Source organism: Vanessa cardui, chromosome 9 (assembly GCF_905220365.1).
Source record: "Vanessa cardui chromosome 9, ilVanCard2.1, whole genome shotgun sequence".
NCBI lineage: Eukaryota > Metazoa > Arthropoda > Insecta > Lepidoptera > Nymphalidae > Vanessa > Vanessa cardui.
The window spans coordinates 9,597,060-9,615,607 of NC_061131.1; the positions used below are offsets into that span (position 1 = coordinate 9,597,060).

At 29.9% G+C, this 18,548-nt stretch overlaps 1 protein-coding gene across 2 annotated transcripts in view; it reads right to left on the reverse strand.

Moving 5' to 3' along the window:
- LOC124532354 overlaps positions 1 to 18,548 on the reverse strand; it is a 46,657-nt gene that overhangs the window by 17,027 nt on the left and 11,082 nt on the right. For both annotated transcript variants that reach the window (XM_047107242.1, XM_047107241.1), the window contains exons 3-4: positions 3,720 to 3,745; positions 1,132 to 1,168 (exon numbers count right to left, since the gene is read on the reverse strand). In XM_047107242.1, the coding sequence (XP_046963198.1) occupies positions 1,132 to 1,168; positions 3,720 to 3,745 (63 nt within the window). The remainder of the gene's footprint in view (positions 1 to 1,131; positions 1,169 to 3,719; positions 3,746 to 18,548) is intronic.

Sequence of the window (18,548 nt, forward strand, 5' to 3'; positions counted from 1 at the left end):
ATAGCAATGTAAAATTACAAACATAAGATGTATTCTAGTCGATCCTTAGACGATTCTAAGAAAATGCTAATTTTTTTATATTTCCAAGTGTTCATACGTCCTTTAAAATCTGGTAAACAATTCAGTTCAGAGCCAACGTTGTTATTTTTTTTTTACACCTTTTTACCAATTTTCCCTGTTGATTTTGTTTCGTCGTTTTTTAAATAATAACAAGACGTTGTACAATATATTTTGAAATTATATTGTCTAACGTTATTTTGACTAACTCAATTTAATATATTGTATTACGTATAATTTGAAATTTAGATATCGCCAATAATTAAATCTTCAATATTTTACAAAGAACCCTTCATTCATATTGAAAGATTCTTCGTGGCTAAGCGTAATATTTTGAAGAGGTTACTTGAAAAGCTAATAAATATTGTAACTCTCACTCTCATTTTTAAAATCGATATTACTATCACGTTTATCAAGCTTTCGCATGACATCGATAAAATTTTATAGAGCGGAAAGTCATAAACGCCTCGTATTACAAGCAATTTCCTGTCCAATGTAATGTCTGAATACCAACCGATGCCAGAAATCAATATTACTTTTGCAAGTGTGAAGACAAACCCTAATATATGTAGTTGGCATAGCGATCGTTGATATTAGCATAGGCCTAGATATTAAATATGCATGATTAATGATAATATAATAAATTTATTCTGCACAGAATCAAAATAGTTTAATTTCAACTTTCAATATTTATTGTGTATTTTCTTATGAATCTGAGTATATTCCTTGCGGGACTAAGTAAAGCACTTAATAAAGCATAAGTTTCATCTGCACAATATTAAACTCATACTTTCAATATGTTCATCAAAGGTACCAACTTAATTACGACGACGACGTAGCGCGTAGGTGACTCTAAGAAATCTAATTTAAGTCAATCTTAAGGTTTTCTTATATTCACGACATCAAAATACAACTATAACATATATATCGTATATGTTATAGTTGTATTTTATATATATATCGTATATATTGCAAAACGAATTTATGAAACCGAGAATATATATTTTTCAAAATAGTAATAAATACAATCGTATCAACTTACTTGCGAAAGATATAATAAATTAAATATCTTACCCATTTTTAGATTTTCTAATTCTTTTACCGGAACATCCTGTAACAGAAAACATAGCGATCAAATGTATGTCGAGCTACGAATGTAGATGGGCTACGAAAGTTTCGTAGCTCTACCAAATGTTATTACATTTAGTAGAGCTACAAAACAATACCCTTTTAGTACCTAAAAGTACTACCTAAAAGTATTTATATATACTATATACAACATTTTAACAAAAATTCTACTGTATATATATACAGTAGAATCTATTATACATTTTAATTTCAATATCGTCGTATTGGCATTTTGCACAGTACAAAATACTTAAGCCCTCAATTTCAATATATACGAGAGAGTATTATATTAGAAATAAAACGACAAGTCTTGTTTAATTTAAATTTCATTCCAAAAACATTTAACTATGAAAGTATAATTTCCGGAACAGGATTACATTTCTAGCTTTCTCGTTCAATCATATAACGAGTAACATATAAATTCAAGGATATAACACATGGACTTGCTATAAATTACCCCAAAAGGATTTATTATTCGTATTGTACTTATATAATTGATATAATTAATAGATAAATGACTCCAGTCAGGATTTGAAATGAGACTACGTTTTTTAAGCGAGTGTGTAATTACATCATTTAAATAAATTAGGGCGTTGGTACAAGAGATATGGCCGCTCTTGGACAAAATTGAGGATGTAAGAACATGCCAGCCAGCACGTCAAGCCTAATTGATTATAATCGACAGACTGCTAAAAGTAGTTCAACACTTCGTAATTGAAAATAAAAGGCAACTCAATTAGCAATTAGCCGAAATATTATATTTTCTTTCAAATTCTACGAGTAATTAATTAAAACGTTCAAATTCGGGCAAGCACCTCTGCTGTTAAACTAGCGATAGAAGTAAAATATACGTATGTAGTAGATGTTAATTAATTCGTCGAGTTGAAGTTAAGTTTCATACTATATTTACGAAAAATAGAAAATTATTAATATTTGACCTTGTAAATGTTGATAAATAATTATTTCGTTATTTAACATTCCACAAATAAAATTAAAAAAGTACTGAAACTTGTTTATTATTTCAACGATAAAAATAAAAATGTGTGAGCGAAAATAAAAGTGTAGGCGGTAAGAGCGTGACTTCGAAGTAATAAATCTTATTTGCATACTTTAAGCCACAAACCCCGCGCCCAGAATATTAAGAAACCTTAAAATAACTGAATCATTTTAATATTATGGCAGTTGCTAATGTGTATTTTATATCAAAACATAAATTATAGCCTCGCAAAAAATGTATGCAATACTTTGAATGTATTTATTAAAAACTTTTAAGTAAAACCTTTTTCTGTAATTCTATAAAGTTTCTTACTTGTTACCTTTTGAAAGTTACGAATAACGTTTCATCAGATTTTTTATAGAAACAAGATAAGAAATTGAATTGAGGGTGTCACAACACATTCTTACGTTATATTGTTACTACCATTAAAATAGACTTATGAAAATTTCCAAAACTCTTATAAAGATGGGTTAATGTTTGATATAGAACATCTATTGGCGCGCCTTTTCCAAACAGGATCTCTCAAACAGGATGCTCGCTAATGGCCTCCTGTCCGCTGCTCTTTATTCCCTTGTATGTGCATATACTATACGTTTCTTATTTTACAATAATACCGTACATACACTAATAGCGTACGCCGATTTTTATCCCAGTGATTATGGGACGATAGCTGCACATAAAAAATAGTTATATAATAGGTCTCATATTGAAATCCAGCCGTAGATGTGCAGAAAATTAAAGAGGATTCTTGATTGCAATTTGGTAATTGAAACAATTGAACAAAGAATTAATTTTAAAGAGTAGACAATAGTTACTAACCGGTTAGAGCAGTGCTACTCTTGATAATGAAAAACGTAAACAAAACCAAAGTAAAATTGACATGGAAAAACTCCATTTTTAACTGAAGTAATGTATCCTATTTAACATTAAAAAAGTTCATCATCATCATTTAGACGCTAAATTTAGATAAGCGTTTTACAGTTTTAATTATAAATTCAGTGACAATCAATTACTTTGTTTAACATCGAACCGGCAGAATACTTATTAAATACTACATATATAGACGCTCTAAACATTCGACGTCCCTTACATATCCGTCATACTGGTTGTTAACCTTTCAGCACTCGCTTCTTAAGATATAATTGATTTTGAATTTTAAGTTAAGTATTAGTTTGTCTAATCAAATACTGCTCCTTCCAAAAGGAGGTGACACTATCAGGGACTATTCATGACTTAAAAAATACATTTTGTAATTAATCTGTAGACCCAATGTTTGAATTCTATATCAAATAAAAAATAAAGATACTGTAATTCAAAAATATTTTCCTACTCTTAATGCCCGTCTCACACCCACCCAGTGTATATAAAGGTTCAATAAATGCTGAACTCATTTTATGTATTTATTATCCCTCCCTAACGCTCACTCCGTCTATATAAATATTCGATCTACATCAGAGATTATGAGCTAAACCAGAGATCCAGTTGTATAAAGAGAACTTGAAGTATTTTATAAAACTTATAATGATTTTATACTTACAGATTTAACTTCTCCAGTATCTTGTTCTGAAACAAACAACATTTAAATAAGTTAGTATAAAAGTAAGTAAATAGTAAATAATACTGTGGTATTTAAATTGTATTAACAGCAGTATTTAATTTGTAGTAACATTTAAAGTTAGGTAGTGGTTAGATAATCTGTAGACGTTAAAAGGTAACCTGTAAATGTAACACTGCTGGGCATCTCCATGTTGTTTCGATAGAGTGGTCAATAATCGATCAAATTCGTAAATTTTAAATAGAAAAATTAAAAAGTGTGACTAGATAGTGGTACTTTGAAACAATTACAATTCAATAAAATATATTCTAATACAATTAATAAAATATATTCTAAAATATGTGAATGATATGAATCTGAATCTGAATCTGATATTATTAAGTACATTCAATAAAATTAATGGAGAAATGTGCTAAACTCCCGACCACTAACCCAAATGGAATTTATATTTAGGTCAACTACGCATGACATACATACATCATTGATAGCCGAAGTTTGACACCCAAATATTATGTTAACACATATTCCCGCAATTTTCCAAGAAACATGTGAATGTTAGTTTTCCATCCAATATTTTGGCAAATATTTAGTCTTTTTTCTAAATGTATAATATAGTAATCGATTTTTTATCATGTAACAAACAAAATGTATCAGAATGTTTTCTCGTAACTTAATTTAAATTTCAAAGTAAAATTATATTCTTATAATAACGACACTTTCAGCAGTACTCAAATAAAGTTTGTCGTGTGTATAAAATACTAAGATCAAGGTCACACATATAATAATTTCCAGCAAGAAACTCTAAGAACTCCCGTAGGAATAACACTTACTGGATAAAAGTGTATTTCTCTAGCCAATAAGTGCCGTGTTTGTGAGGACAATGATTTCTTACGATTAACATAACAAGTTTACCTACAGCCTTCAATACACTCCTTTTACGAACTTACGCCTCTTATAAAGGTATTTCATACAACTATACAAACATTTATTTCAATAAAAACTATATATAATGTATAAGTATATATGTATATATAATGTAAATCGTATCTAGCATTGATTTTTTTCCAATAGTGATAAGGTTATCATTTTTGTAACGATTATATTCGACACATATGTAATATAGTTAAATAAAAATACAAAATCCTTTCGAACAGCATAAGATTCACGCTGACCAACGTCAGACAACCCTAACCAATGATTTTCAATCTCCGTCGGCAAACACTTTCTAAATCCGGAGAAGCAATATTACCCTTCAGGCATAATGAATTTCTCAGAAGTTGACATAGCTTTACAAAAATACCTCGTCTTTTAAGCCAGCGGATAAGGAATGTAGATCGTTCAATGTTCGAAACACTTAAGATTTTCGTGATCAATGTACGAGTCTTGCCAATCCTTAATAAACGTGTAACGTAATTTATACATGTGTATATAAGAAAAATTTCTATTTACTTTTATAAAATAACGGGAAACGCAATATTCTTTAGGGAATTGCGACCAAAATTCGTTGCCGCAAGACTGCATCTTGTGATCTTTGTGTGACTGTACATATAAAACAGTTAGTCTGGAAACTTCTGTGATATTTGTCAAAATTTTAAATACAACAATATAATATAACATGCGATATATAACATTTAACTTACCTATTTTATCTTTATTTGTAATATTTGTATAATTCGAATGTGTATTATTATGACTGAGAGCCGATATTGCCCAGTGGTCAAAACACGTGAAACTTAACCGATTACTGAAGTTTCAATCCTAGGTAAGCATCGCTGAAATTTTATATGCTTAATTTGTGTTTATGATTCATCTCTTGCTAAGCTGTAAAAGAAAGTATCGTGAGGAAACCTGCATGTGCCTGATTTCAACGAAATTCTGCTATATTTGTATACAGCCGTAATGGAGCAGCGTGACGGAATAAGTTCCAAGCCTTCTCCTCAAAGGGAGAGCAGGCCTTATCCCAGCAGTAATAAATTTAAAGACTTACTGTTATTTTTATGACTATTAACTTGTCTCATTTAAAAACATAGTGTTTCAGCATAGACTTATGTCATACTATCAAATACAATATAAAATAAATAATTAAAGTATACGAGATAGAGACCACTGTATTTTCACCGCTTTTAAATGTTTTAAATATTCCTAATAGAATGTAAGGATTGCTATCACACTGTTTTATTTTACTAAAATGTTATAAGCGTTTTAAAGTTTTCTCAGTTCCGTGTCTGAGACAATGACAATGATTAACGTAGTTATATGCAACTTAGAAGCAGAACTCGAGTGTGCTCATTCCAAAGTGAAGGATTTCCGTTCGTCAAGTGCCTTTGTATTGCAGCGGTCGATATACTACGAGCTTTATCACCCATTGTGAGATAGTTTGATGCTTGAAACTCTTACGAGATAGTACTTTTGAGACTGCTTACTTGGCGAATAAACGCACTATGTTTTGTCAAGCAAATGACGGTCTTCTAACATATACATTGTTAAAAGCTCTATAAGGCAGCTTATTAGCCTTTTGTTTTCTATGCACAGCTTTTCTTTATAATTTTATCATAAGCTTATCTTTCCGGTTGTAAATCAAAGAGGCCTGGTTAATACTGAAACCACTATACGATATGACTGTTGACATTCAATTGTAATATAAATTACTAATTACATTTTTGAAGCTAAACATGTTATGCAGTAAATCTCTAATTCAATTAAAACTTTAATGAAAGGTTTGTTGAGTAAGCGTTGTCACGTTGTTGGTCATGCGCCCCGTGCCGGACTGGGGCAATATTGTTTGTTATTATTATATGATATTGCTTTGTCTTTGCTTTGTAATTACAATAACTGGCAACTCCAGTGCCGCTTAATACAGAATACGATAGAAAAGCGACTATAAGAAATATGATTAAAACAGTAATATTATACAAAAGGCCGTCACATAATAAAGACAAAATGAAACTTTATTCTTCAAGAATTGCTTTGTCTTATTATGTGCTTTTAAATTATTATTTTTATAATGTATGAATGTTGTCTATTAAATAGAATATGAAATTATGGCAAAATGTAAAATTTATAACTGTGTTGTGCCCTCGTGTTAAAATGGATTTTATTTCATATAATTCTGTATTCACAAGGCATTAAAAATCTAGTAAAATGTCTATGTTGTGCAGTTTATATAAAGCAATTGTATCTCTTGAATCTGAATTAAGTTATAATTTGGTAACTAAGGATCAGTGTAATAAAATACATGGCTTGAGATTGAGTTTCTCACATCACAAAATGTAGAATACCTCTAGAAGAATATTATTTACCCGAAGATAAAATTTACATTATTTCCTATCAAATTTACACACATACACGAAGTATATAAATACACCATTACGTACATATAAATTAGGTGTAAGGTTACGTGAAAGGCGTCGATGGATATCACCGAACTCTTACGGGTCGCAGCCTCGTGAACCTTAGTGAATTCTGTCCTCTGAACGGTTTTTTGTCATTTCAAAATGTTGTAAAATAATATTTAACTGTGAAGCAGTGTAATTTCAGACACAAGGGACATAACTTCTGAGTTCCCAAGGTTAGTGGCGCATCGACGATTGATTAATAATTCTAACAGTAACAAAGAATCTGTATGTAGTAACCACATACCCATCAGGCGGCGAATTTTTCGATCCATCTATTTATTAATAATATTAAAATTCTATCAATCTGAGGAATAAGGAACAACACTATCGAAGACGACCCTGCCAGACGATTGCTGCTTATTACGACTCCTACATATCAGTTTAATGACCACTATTAAAGTTAATGTTCTTTAAGTACGCTACGTAATTAAATACTATTATTCAAAAATGATAATTGTAGAGCGACAGTTTCTGAATTAGCGAATAATTAAAAGTAAAAAGCATACACGAACTTATAAAACCTTATATATATATATATATACTTTATACAAACGGTGTTGAATTAAACAAAAGTACAAAACAATCTTATTTTTCAGATAATTTGATATACTAGATAACATATAAGGCAGTTCTCCGCACATTTCTCCGTACGATTTAATTAAATTCAGTTCGTTTCGAGAGCAAATATTTCACTTCAAACAAACGACTAATATATAAGACGAAGGCAAGACGAGGGTCACAATTTACTATAAAATTTCAGGTTTTTTACAAGCGGCATTTCCACGTCAATAAGTAATTGAACACGACGAACTGCGTCTGATCTACTTTACGAGACACGAATTCAAAAAGGTCCTTAATGCGTAGATTGTATTTCATTTGTCAGTAACTAAACACTTTTTATTAAATAAAACAATAGGCTATTTGACAATGCGAAAAATAAATTGTGAATTATTGTAATCAGTGTATATTATGAGTTTAAAAATGGTTATACACTAACGAAACTTGAAAATAATACTTAATTTATTGAAAAATCAATAAATAAAAATGCATTTTTTCAAACGTTTGTCACGTGATACAAAATGCTCCTGATTGGCCGGGCTCATGATGAAGTCACTTTCTTGTAAACTTTGCTTTTCTACTATATGTACCACAGATTGAAATACAGCAAAGTGACGTCACCGACTCCATTGCAGCGCCATATTGTCCAAGTAGCGTTTTCGCGCGTTATTTAAATATGGAATTTTTAATATGATAGTTTTCGGCAAATATGTACTAGAAATGAAAAAATAAACTTTTACTCGGTTCCTTAAGCTCTACTAAATAATGTAAATGGATTTTAAAAACCAGTCAAATAGCCTATTATGATAATGTCCTTTAAAAAACTCGAGTCTGTTTTCAATTTTTTCTAAGTTAACTTAAAAATATTTACAATTTATAATAATATTTGACATTTAAAAACTAATGAACGTATTAATGTATAATTATTAATGTATAAGTTGCGAGCATCGTGAAGAACACGTTCATGTCGTGGATATGACGTCCCATTGGTATAAACACAATAGAATTGAGCACAGTTAGGGTCACGTTTATACTCGTTGCCGCCAACGCGCCCGCTAGACACGTAACATGAACGTAATTGTCTGCTCGTTTCCAGTGAAACTATAAAGTTAAAAGAAAAGCCTTAATTACATGCAGTTACACAAAGGAATTTCGTAATATTGTACGTTATTACGTCACATATTCAAAGTCATTGTTTTAGTTTTAGGTATTTAATTATATCTAAATATTTATCATTTATATCATTTATAATACGTTAAAAAATTGTTTGTGTGCTACTTCGAACGATTTCGTAGAATATAAACAGACAGAGTAGTCCTTAAAGAAATCATTATTATCACATAAAATTTTCTTGTTGCGCCTTACAATTAAGCAACAAAGATATATTTAAAATATAGTTTCAGCTTTGTATTAATTAATAATAATCTCAAGTTAGAAAGATATTGTCTGCCTGTGAATATATTATAAATATATTGTTTATCACTGTAATTGTTAAAATTTTAGGTAATCAGTGGTATTTTACAAAAACTTTCATAATTTCAAATTGGTTTTTTAATATGCTATATTTCAACGCTCCCTGTGGAAAAATGTCTGGGAATGACACGTTGTGACGGAAATTACAAGAAAAGTCACTTTATTTTCAAGGTCTTTGAGTGTTATCGTAACTCTATGTAGGTAATTCTTGTTTAATGTACTTTCAAAATTATTGTATTCATATTTTTGGATAACATTAAAAATAATATTATAAATTAAGTTATTTCCAAAACGATGTTGTTCTTCATAGCAAAAACACAATTCATATTTGGTAATCATAACGAGCTACAAGCTCATTACGAATTTTCAGGTGTTTACTGGTGTTAATTAACCTGAAACCTTCTCAGCGCTCTATTTGTACTTAAGCCTAATCTAACGTAAATAATAGAATAGAGGAGGCGCTCTATTTAATTTATTATAACAATATGTTGGAGTTGATTATGAATATGCAGTCACATGGAAATAAATAAAACTCAAATAATAATATTAGTTTTTTATTTATTTCCAATAATATACATGAGTACATTATTGTAAAAACATGTTTTACACTACTCTAACGCGATGTCATATATTACTACCTAATATCAACGATTGTTTAATATATACTGTAAACAGTTACTCTAAATGACTCAAGACGTCTATTGTTTGTTGATAATGCCAGAAATCTACACGAATGTCAACAACTTAAAAGTTTCTACGCTCTTTCTCGCTTACTATGGTTTATATATGCGAGTACATATTATAATGTTAAGTGATCACTACCGTCCACATACATTGGCGTTGTCAGAAATATTAAAAACTTTTTATATCACCAATGCGCATACCGTTACCCCAACGTTGATGATACTAGGATGTTATATCACTTGTGCCTGTTACACTATCTCACAAACCCTTCCAATCTGAATACAACAATACTTGATAGCTTATATATGAACAGTCGGGGTAAGAGAAGGTTCGTCACCTTAAGATCTATTTTCGTGTGCTCAGTATAAACGATAATCTGCTTTACCGATCGAGCGTATATGACACTGACAGACATAATAGGTTGGGGAAAAAGTTTCTTCGTATTTTATATGAAAATTCAAAAAGTTTTTTTTATAGTTTATTTACATTTGACTAAAGTATGTGGGTGCCATTTTGTTCCATAACTTTTTGCCATCTTGTTGGTAGTGACATGATCCCATTGCTGTAAAAATTTTGGGGCTTCTGATCGAAAAACTGCGACAAGTGGTTTTGGCAGTCCTCTCGTGATGTTAACCTGACACTGCCTAAGGAATTCTGCAGAGACCGAAACCGATGAAAATCTGAAGGTGCAAGGTCAGGACTATACGGCGGATGCATTAATACCTCCCAGCCAAACTCTCGTAATTTTTGTTGAGTGGCTAAAGATGTGTGAGGTCTAGCGTTGTCATGGTGAAAAACCACACCCCTTCTGTTGATCAATTCTGGCCGCTTTCTCTCAATTTCTTGCTTCAATCTCGTCAATTGTTCGCAATACAGTTCTAAATCGATGGTCCTGCCGGGCGGTAACAGCTCATAATGAATGATGCCCTTCCAATCCCACCATACACACAGCATTACCTTGTTGCGAGTTAATCCGGGTTTTGCCACAGTCTATGAAGCTTGACCGGCCTTGGACCACGATCTTTTTCGTACGTTCTTGTCGTATGTGATCCACTTTTCATCACCAGTTATCAGCTTCTACAAAAATGGTTCGGTTTCATTACGTCGTAATAAAGAATCACAAATGAGTACACGGTTCATTAGGTTTCTTTCAGTGAGTTCATGAGGCACCCATATATCGAGCTTTTTTGTGTACCCAGCTTTATTCAAATGAGTCAAAACCATTTTGTGGTCAATTGCCAGTTCTTCAGCTACATCGTAACTACTAATATGCCGATCTTGCTCCACTTTTTCAAAATGGCATCAATTTTGTCCGTAACAGGGCGACCAGAGCGAGATGCATCTTTGATATCAAAATTTCCGGCTTGAAAACGCTTAAACCAAACTTGCGCTACTCTCACAGATACTGAATTAGGTCCATAAACATCACAAATTTTTTTCGCGGCTTGAGTTGCATTTTTACCTTTTTTATAGTAAAATTTTAAAATGTATCGAATTTCTTCTTTAGATTCACTCATTTTAACAACAACAAAAAAAAATGAAAATCACACAAATCCCTAATTTGAATTTGGAAGTGCCTTCTTTAAAATTAAAAATTTTTAATTATACCAAAACTAGCCAGATACAAATGGTATAGCCAAAGAGATTTTATTACAAGTTCATACATACTATATGCGAAAAGACTTTTTCCCCAACCTAATATATACAATTCAGTAGAAGATACCACATCTAATTTCAATATGGAATGTCTAATTACGCCATTAAAAATATTTCATGTGATTCAAAAATTGAGGGAGTCAAATATGTTACACTATTTTAAACCGAGTATACTGTGTAAGTTTAATTTTATGTACAGTTATCAGTTTAGTGCTTTAGTTTCAAAAGGTACTGAGATTTTAAGACATGATAAAGGAATGAATTTGAAAAGTGACGAAGGATTTCTAACTGACTGTACATTCGAAAATTAATCTTAACGTTATGTATATATGTTTATCAATTGTTGATTGGAAATCTATTTTCATTAATTTATTCCACGTATAAAAACTTACTACATATTTTAATCAAAACATTTACTATCCCACTACATCATTGTTTTAGAAATTCAAGTGAACCGCACTTTTGTATATATTAAATTCAAGCTCTGAAACCAAACGTTTCCACTTGAACGAGTGGAATAGAGACATAATATTTATTTAAAATTATTGTACCTACGATTTTGTAATGAACATTATTATATATTTTGTGTAATACCAGCACCGTCTCTAATGAAATTGAAAACTAAATTGCATAGAAATTGCTGATAACTCTTTGAATTGTTTAATTTAATATATAAGATAATATACAAAATTGATCTGAAAAATATATTTTAAAATTTGTAATGTTGAAGCTATATTATTTGTGAATCTGTGATAACGAAATCAAATGTTTTTAAGATTACGTCTAACATTATTGTTTATTTGTTTTCAAGCTCTTGAACATTTAATGTGAAATACATTGCAAACATTACCAACAGCATAAAACTTTATAACACTTCAGCAACAGCGTTTAAATGGAAAATTTCAAATTGTACCTAAGTAATAAAAACACAGTTGAATACATTTTATTATCTTAAAATTCGTGCAATTACTAATTTAATTTAACATTTAATGTTGTACAGTTCTTAATGTATGTGTAATTATTAATGTAGGTATAAAACATTAAATTTATCTGGTCCTTAATTGCATTCGGTTAATTTACCAAGATTCCATCATAGCTCAAGTTTCAGCAATTACAAAATATGAAATTGTAAATTTATTTGAAAAGAAATTAGAACTTTTTCTCTCTACTGGACGACAAAGCATTAATTAGCCTCCTCTCTACTAGAATGTTACTGGAGCGTATTTGAAAAGGGACAACTACTAACTAAACTAAAAATGTAAATAGCAATTTTAATTATAGAACGGCTGCCTCTTACTCTGGATTAAGGATTACAAATAATTTGATTTAATAGCCAAACTATAGCACTGTTAGAATTAGTTTAAATATAAAATGGAAAAACATGTGTTGTCCATAATTTAATTACAAATATTAATTGTAATAGGTTTTATTTGCCTTAACTTTACTTAAAGATTAAAGTTTTATTTTTAATAGTAAATAGCTGATAACATTTTTATTACGATAAAAATTGATATAAAGGATAAGTATTTCTTCATTTTCTTAAAACACCTGTGGACTGTTTAGACCGATAGTTTCATCTTATACGGCAAGAAGTGTGGGAGCTATGAGCTTCGTGTTGCTATAAATTGCACAACCCAAAAGTATTAAATTCTTATCAACAATTTTCATCAGAATCATTTATGGGCGGGCTTAAGAATCAGAATTTGACTATATTAAACCAATCCTCAGACACTTTTATTCAAAATTTAATATACAATTAATTAATTGCTAGTACTCTGTAATTATATTAGAAAATAATTATCAATATTTTAATAGCAATAAATTGTATGAGGCAAATCAACGATTGAATTCTTCCTCATAAGAGCTGCATTATTTATCACACATACATCAATGTCTAATAAATAATTCAGACCAACTAGAATACGAAATTGATTTATTAAAAGACCGAGTAGCAACAGGCTTGTTTACTCCTATTTGGTGAAAACATATTTTAATTAAATATCTATTTTAATTTTTAATATTTGTGAATATAAACTGCAGTGTTAAACCACGTAGTATGGTTTCTTTTGTTTTATGTAATGTCTAGGTTTAAAATTATTTATTAAATGTGACATAATAATGTTCAATATTAGTTTTTTGTTATCAAACATTCTGATCGTTTTTCAATGATCGAAGTATGTATATCTAAATCTTAATATGCTATTTAAACAAACTGCAGCATCTAGACTGAGAGATTTTGGCTTTTGTAAACTACCGACCACACAAACATAGTTTTACTTACCGTTAACTAAAAGAAGATAAATTTACTATTTTAATGAGACGATGTAATAATGGAATGAAGTCGATTGTTGACTTTATACGCAAGCTTTTGTTACATCGCTTGAAGTGTATTTATATCAATGCCATCACCACAATACAACGCATATATTTTAGTATTGTCAGCCGCCTTACTACGTAGTTAGAACGCGTGCATCTCAACCGATGATTACGAGTTCAAACCCAGACATGCACCCTGAATAATCATGCGCTTAATTTGTGTTTATAATTAATCTCGTGCTCGTAATATACTCCAATCCATAAGGATTGTTATTCATTCATCATTTCAGACAGTTATTCATCATTATCATCATCAACAGGTTATCCTATGAATAACTGTTTTAAATGCTCTTTAAGAATATTTTCAGTTCAATCTGGATGTAACTACATAAGATTATTTCATAAAATCTGATCTTCCATCCATTAAAAAAAAATAATCACCACCAAAAATTAAATGGGACCTGACGTACTGTCTCGATTGCAATATTTGTAAACGTACAGATCAGAAGCTGTTAAACATAAATACCAGCATAAATATTATCTCAAAAATAAAAATTTTACGTCTCTAATTGATTTTGGAAATAATATACCTATAATCTGTTTTAATATTATTTGCTACGAACGTAGAGGCGTGCTACGCTTGCTACAGGAAAATCTTGGTACTAAACATAATTTAACAAATAGATATAGAATTATAACTCATAAAAGTCTATAATACTTTACATATATAATTTAACGTTTCACTTTCACTTCTGTCAGAAAATATATACAAAAAGTGTAAGCAAAAAATATAGCGCGTTTTAAATCGTAGGCACGTATTCGTTTTCGCTTATTATTGTTAACAACATTTAATGCGTAATATTATTATTAAAGCAGCACTTTGCAGATTCATCTACGAGTATGCACTACATAATCGACTTACACGCCAAATTATTTTCATTGTACAACTGTTCGAGCGTATTTTGTAACAATATTTTTAACGTTTTGCATTTCCCATTTTTACTTTTTATATGAAACTGTTTTATAGCAATGGTCTTAGCCCTCTTGAATATTTTACAATACGCTGTTAAATATATCTTTCCCTTGGCATATTTTAATAGAATATACAGAGACATGAGGCATGTTTTATATAAGCTCAGTGAGGTGTGACCACTCACTGAATCGTTAAGCCTTTGATCTAAGTCCACGTGGGTGGTTGAATATATTAAGAGTTAACACAACCCGTCAGCGTACCGTATTTTAAGTACATTTACGAGCACAATATCTAATTTTATATTAGGGTTTCTGTTGGTAAATATATAAAATAATATGATAAAGGATAAGACATTACCAAAAATAATTAGGACTTAAATTTCAACAAACAATGGAAACTAATATACTGATGTCACAAAAAAACACTTCTATTTGAAAATTAATTTAGTATATACGATTGGTCAATGACAGAAAAATAGCCAATTAAAAATTGTATTTTACAAATTACGTCAAAGTTCCGTTATTTAAATAATACTCGTGTTGTGTGAGCGATATTTGAAGAATTCAGATTTTAATTAAAACATTACAACAGATATATATTTCATATCAATATAATAAAGTAATTATTACTGAAATTTGAAAACTTTTTTTTTAAATGTTCCGGTATTAAAGATTAAACGAATGTCTGAGCGTCTCGTTGACCTAAAACGAGACAAGCTCATATCTAACTAAGCCTCCATGTTATTTACTTTAATTTATGAAATGTGAGAACAATTGTTTTTTATTGAAAACAAATTATTTTATATATTTTTAATAAATGATTTATATAAATGTAACTTTTGACAGTAAAAATATTGATTTCAGAAGGAGCTTTGAATAAAGTATTTTATTGTATACAGCTACAGCTTTGTATAAAGAAAAAATTTAAGCAAAAAGAAAAGTTGACTTCGAACAAACCACTATTTCAAAACAAATTAACATGCACTGAAAAGTAAGAAAAATAATTCAAATTTAAAAATTAAATTTATGTATGCAAAATATTTTTTAGTTTTCTCCTAAGTAAAATGAAATGAAAAACCATAGATTACTTAAAAGTCGATTTAAGATTATATAATGTAGCTAGCTAGCTACAAAAAAAAACAAACGATTGATAACCTCCTCCTTTTTGAAGTCGGTTAAAAAACAATTGAATAATAAGACTACTTTTATATCAAATTACATCTATGTGATCCTGTTACTTTCGAAATAAAGGATCGTTCGTTCTTGTTTAATATTAGCTATTAGATTGGCTTACGGCCTCACTGATGAAGGGGAATAACGAGGTTTTAGAAGCGTAGGCGTGTATTTTCATTATCTTCCGTTTTTGCACGTGTTTAGCGACTAACAACTCGTGTCTAAAGGTCACATTTGGAAACGCCCTTCGTAATGTAATTATAACACTAATTACACAATAGATACCAGTCTAAAAGTTACTATGTAACTGGAAAATAAAATTAAATAAATACGTGCAAATTGTACTGAGTATATAGAAATATATTTGTTCATAATACGATATTCGCTCCAACATATATTTATTGTATCTTATGTATTTATTACAGTATTTTTATTGGCTAGTATGGTTTTATTCAATGCGGCACATACATACACGTTAAACGCAATACTTAGTTATTGTTAGTGTTGTGTTCTGGATTGATGAATGATTGAGCAAGTGTGAGTAAGTTACACACTCAATCATTAAGCCCTAAGTATAATAAGAATTCACTATTAGAGGCACAAGAGGAATAACATCTTAGTATCCAACGTCGGCAGCGCATTATCGATGTAAAGAATAGTTAATATGACACACCGGGCGATGGTCACTACTGATCGTAAGACGGGTTACTTTTCAGCCTGCCTTTAACTTTTTTATAAAATAGATATTTAATATAAAAAATATAATAAAGCCCTGAAAGCTATACTCTTAAATAAAACTTTTTTATTTACTTCTTAGTATTTCTTAATTACGATAATATGATTAGATAATAAACATTAAATGGATAAACCTAAATGGTTAAATAAATATTTTTAATATCATACTAACCTACTAATGAAATTGTAAATTTCCTCTCCATTAAGTAAGTACTAACTTACACTCATAAATGAAAACAGTGGTTTTTAATATTATGATAATGGACGTTATCAATATTAACATTTTTCTGAATATTAATATATCTCTAAAACCTTAAAAATTAAGTTAATAATACGACATTTTCTAATCGGTAGTTGTGCACTACCATACCATTCGCAGAGTTTTAGTCCTACAAACGGAACCATTCAAAATATATTGACGACCATATTGCCAACAGTACATTATAACATTTATATGAAATATGCAATTATTATTATGAGGAAATTCATATCTATTTTTAACCGACTTCAAAAAAGGAGGAGGTTCTCAATTCGTCGGGGCCTTTTTTTTTTTTTTTTTTTTTTTATTTTTTATGTATGTTACCGAATTACTCGAAGATGGCTGGGCCGATTTTGACAATTCTTTTTTTGTTTGAAAGGGCATGTTTTACAGGTGGTCCCATTGTCAGGAGATCAGGATCTGATGATGGGATCCTGGAGAAATCGAGGGAACTCCTCAAATTTTATAGGCACACCTATAGTGATTTCGGTTTTATTCAAAGTGCCTTGGTCATATGCTCACGAAAAGTGACATTTGATGAAGTGGAACTGATGATGAAGACCACAACTAGTAATCAGAACCTATTAGTAAGTAACTATTTTACGGGCTTAGTTCTATTTCTTTAAGATAGTCGTCAAGCAATTGATGTTAGTAAACATGCCTATGATGAAGTCTAGCTGATGGTGGACTACCAGGAGAACTCCTCGATGATTAACGGCATTAAAGTGAATGAAAAACACTACCAATTGTAATTATAAATACTGAAAAGCAGTAAATAAAATTTTATAAATAAAAAAAAACCGCCTTCAAAAATGAACTAAAAAGAAAAAAATAATCAGTTACATCCATATCCAATTTACGATTTTTTAATCACCTTTTGAAGGCGGTGCCAACAAAGTAAATAAATTCCTATATTGAAATCATTTAATTTGTATCGATAGTAAGGTTTGTCTAATGGTGTCATCTATACAATAAATAGATTTAGTTTTTGTATGTATGTATTATGTACCTATATGCATATATAGCAATGTTGGCACCGACTTTGAGAGGTGATTAAAAAATCGTAAATTGGATATGGATGTAACTGATTATTTTTTTCTTTTTAGTTCATTTTTGAAGGCGGTTTTTTTTTATTTATAAAATTTTTATTTTTTAATATTAATTTCGTGAATTTTATAGTTCGATTCACATGAAAATATTTGTTTATTTCTAAATGAAACATTTATCAGCCCACGTTATCATCACTTACCGAAGCGACAATAGATCGTATTGTTACGGTTTATTATAAAGAGTGAAAACCAGTATTATTACAGGTTCAACAGAAATAATAGACTGGGTTGATATTGTCGATGTTTTCTTTTACAAAAATAGAAAATAACAAGAAGATAAATCCAATTGTAAAGGTTAATTAAAATAAGGGATGAATGAGCAAATGAAAGTTTACCTTTTGTGAAATAATCCCTGCCAAGATTTATTTTAGAGCCTTACTTTTGTTTTACTTATAATAAAGTAAAATAAAATACTATTATATTATGAGTTACTTACATCATCATCATGTTTATAATTTTAATCATTTATACATTGTTAGCT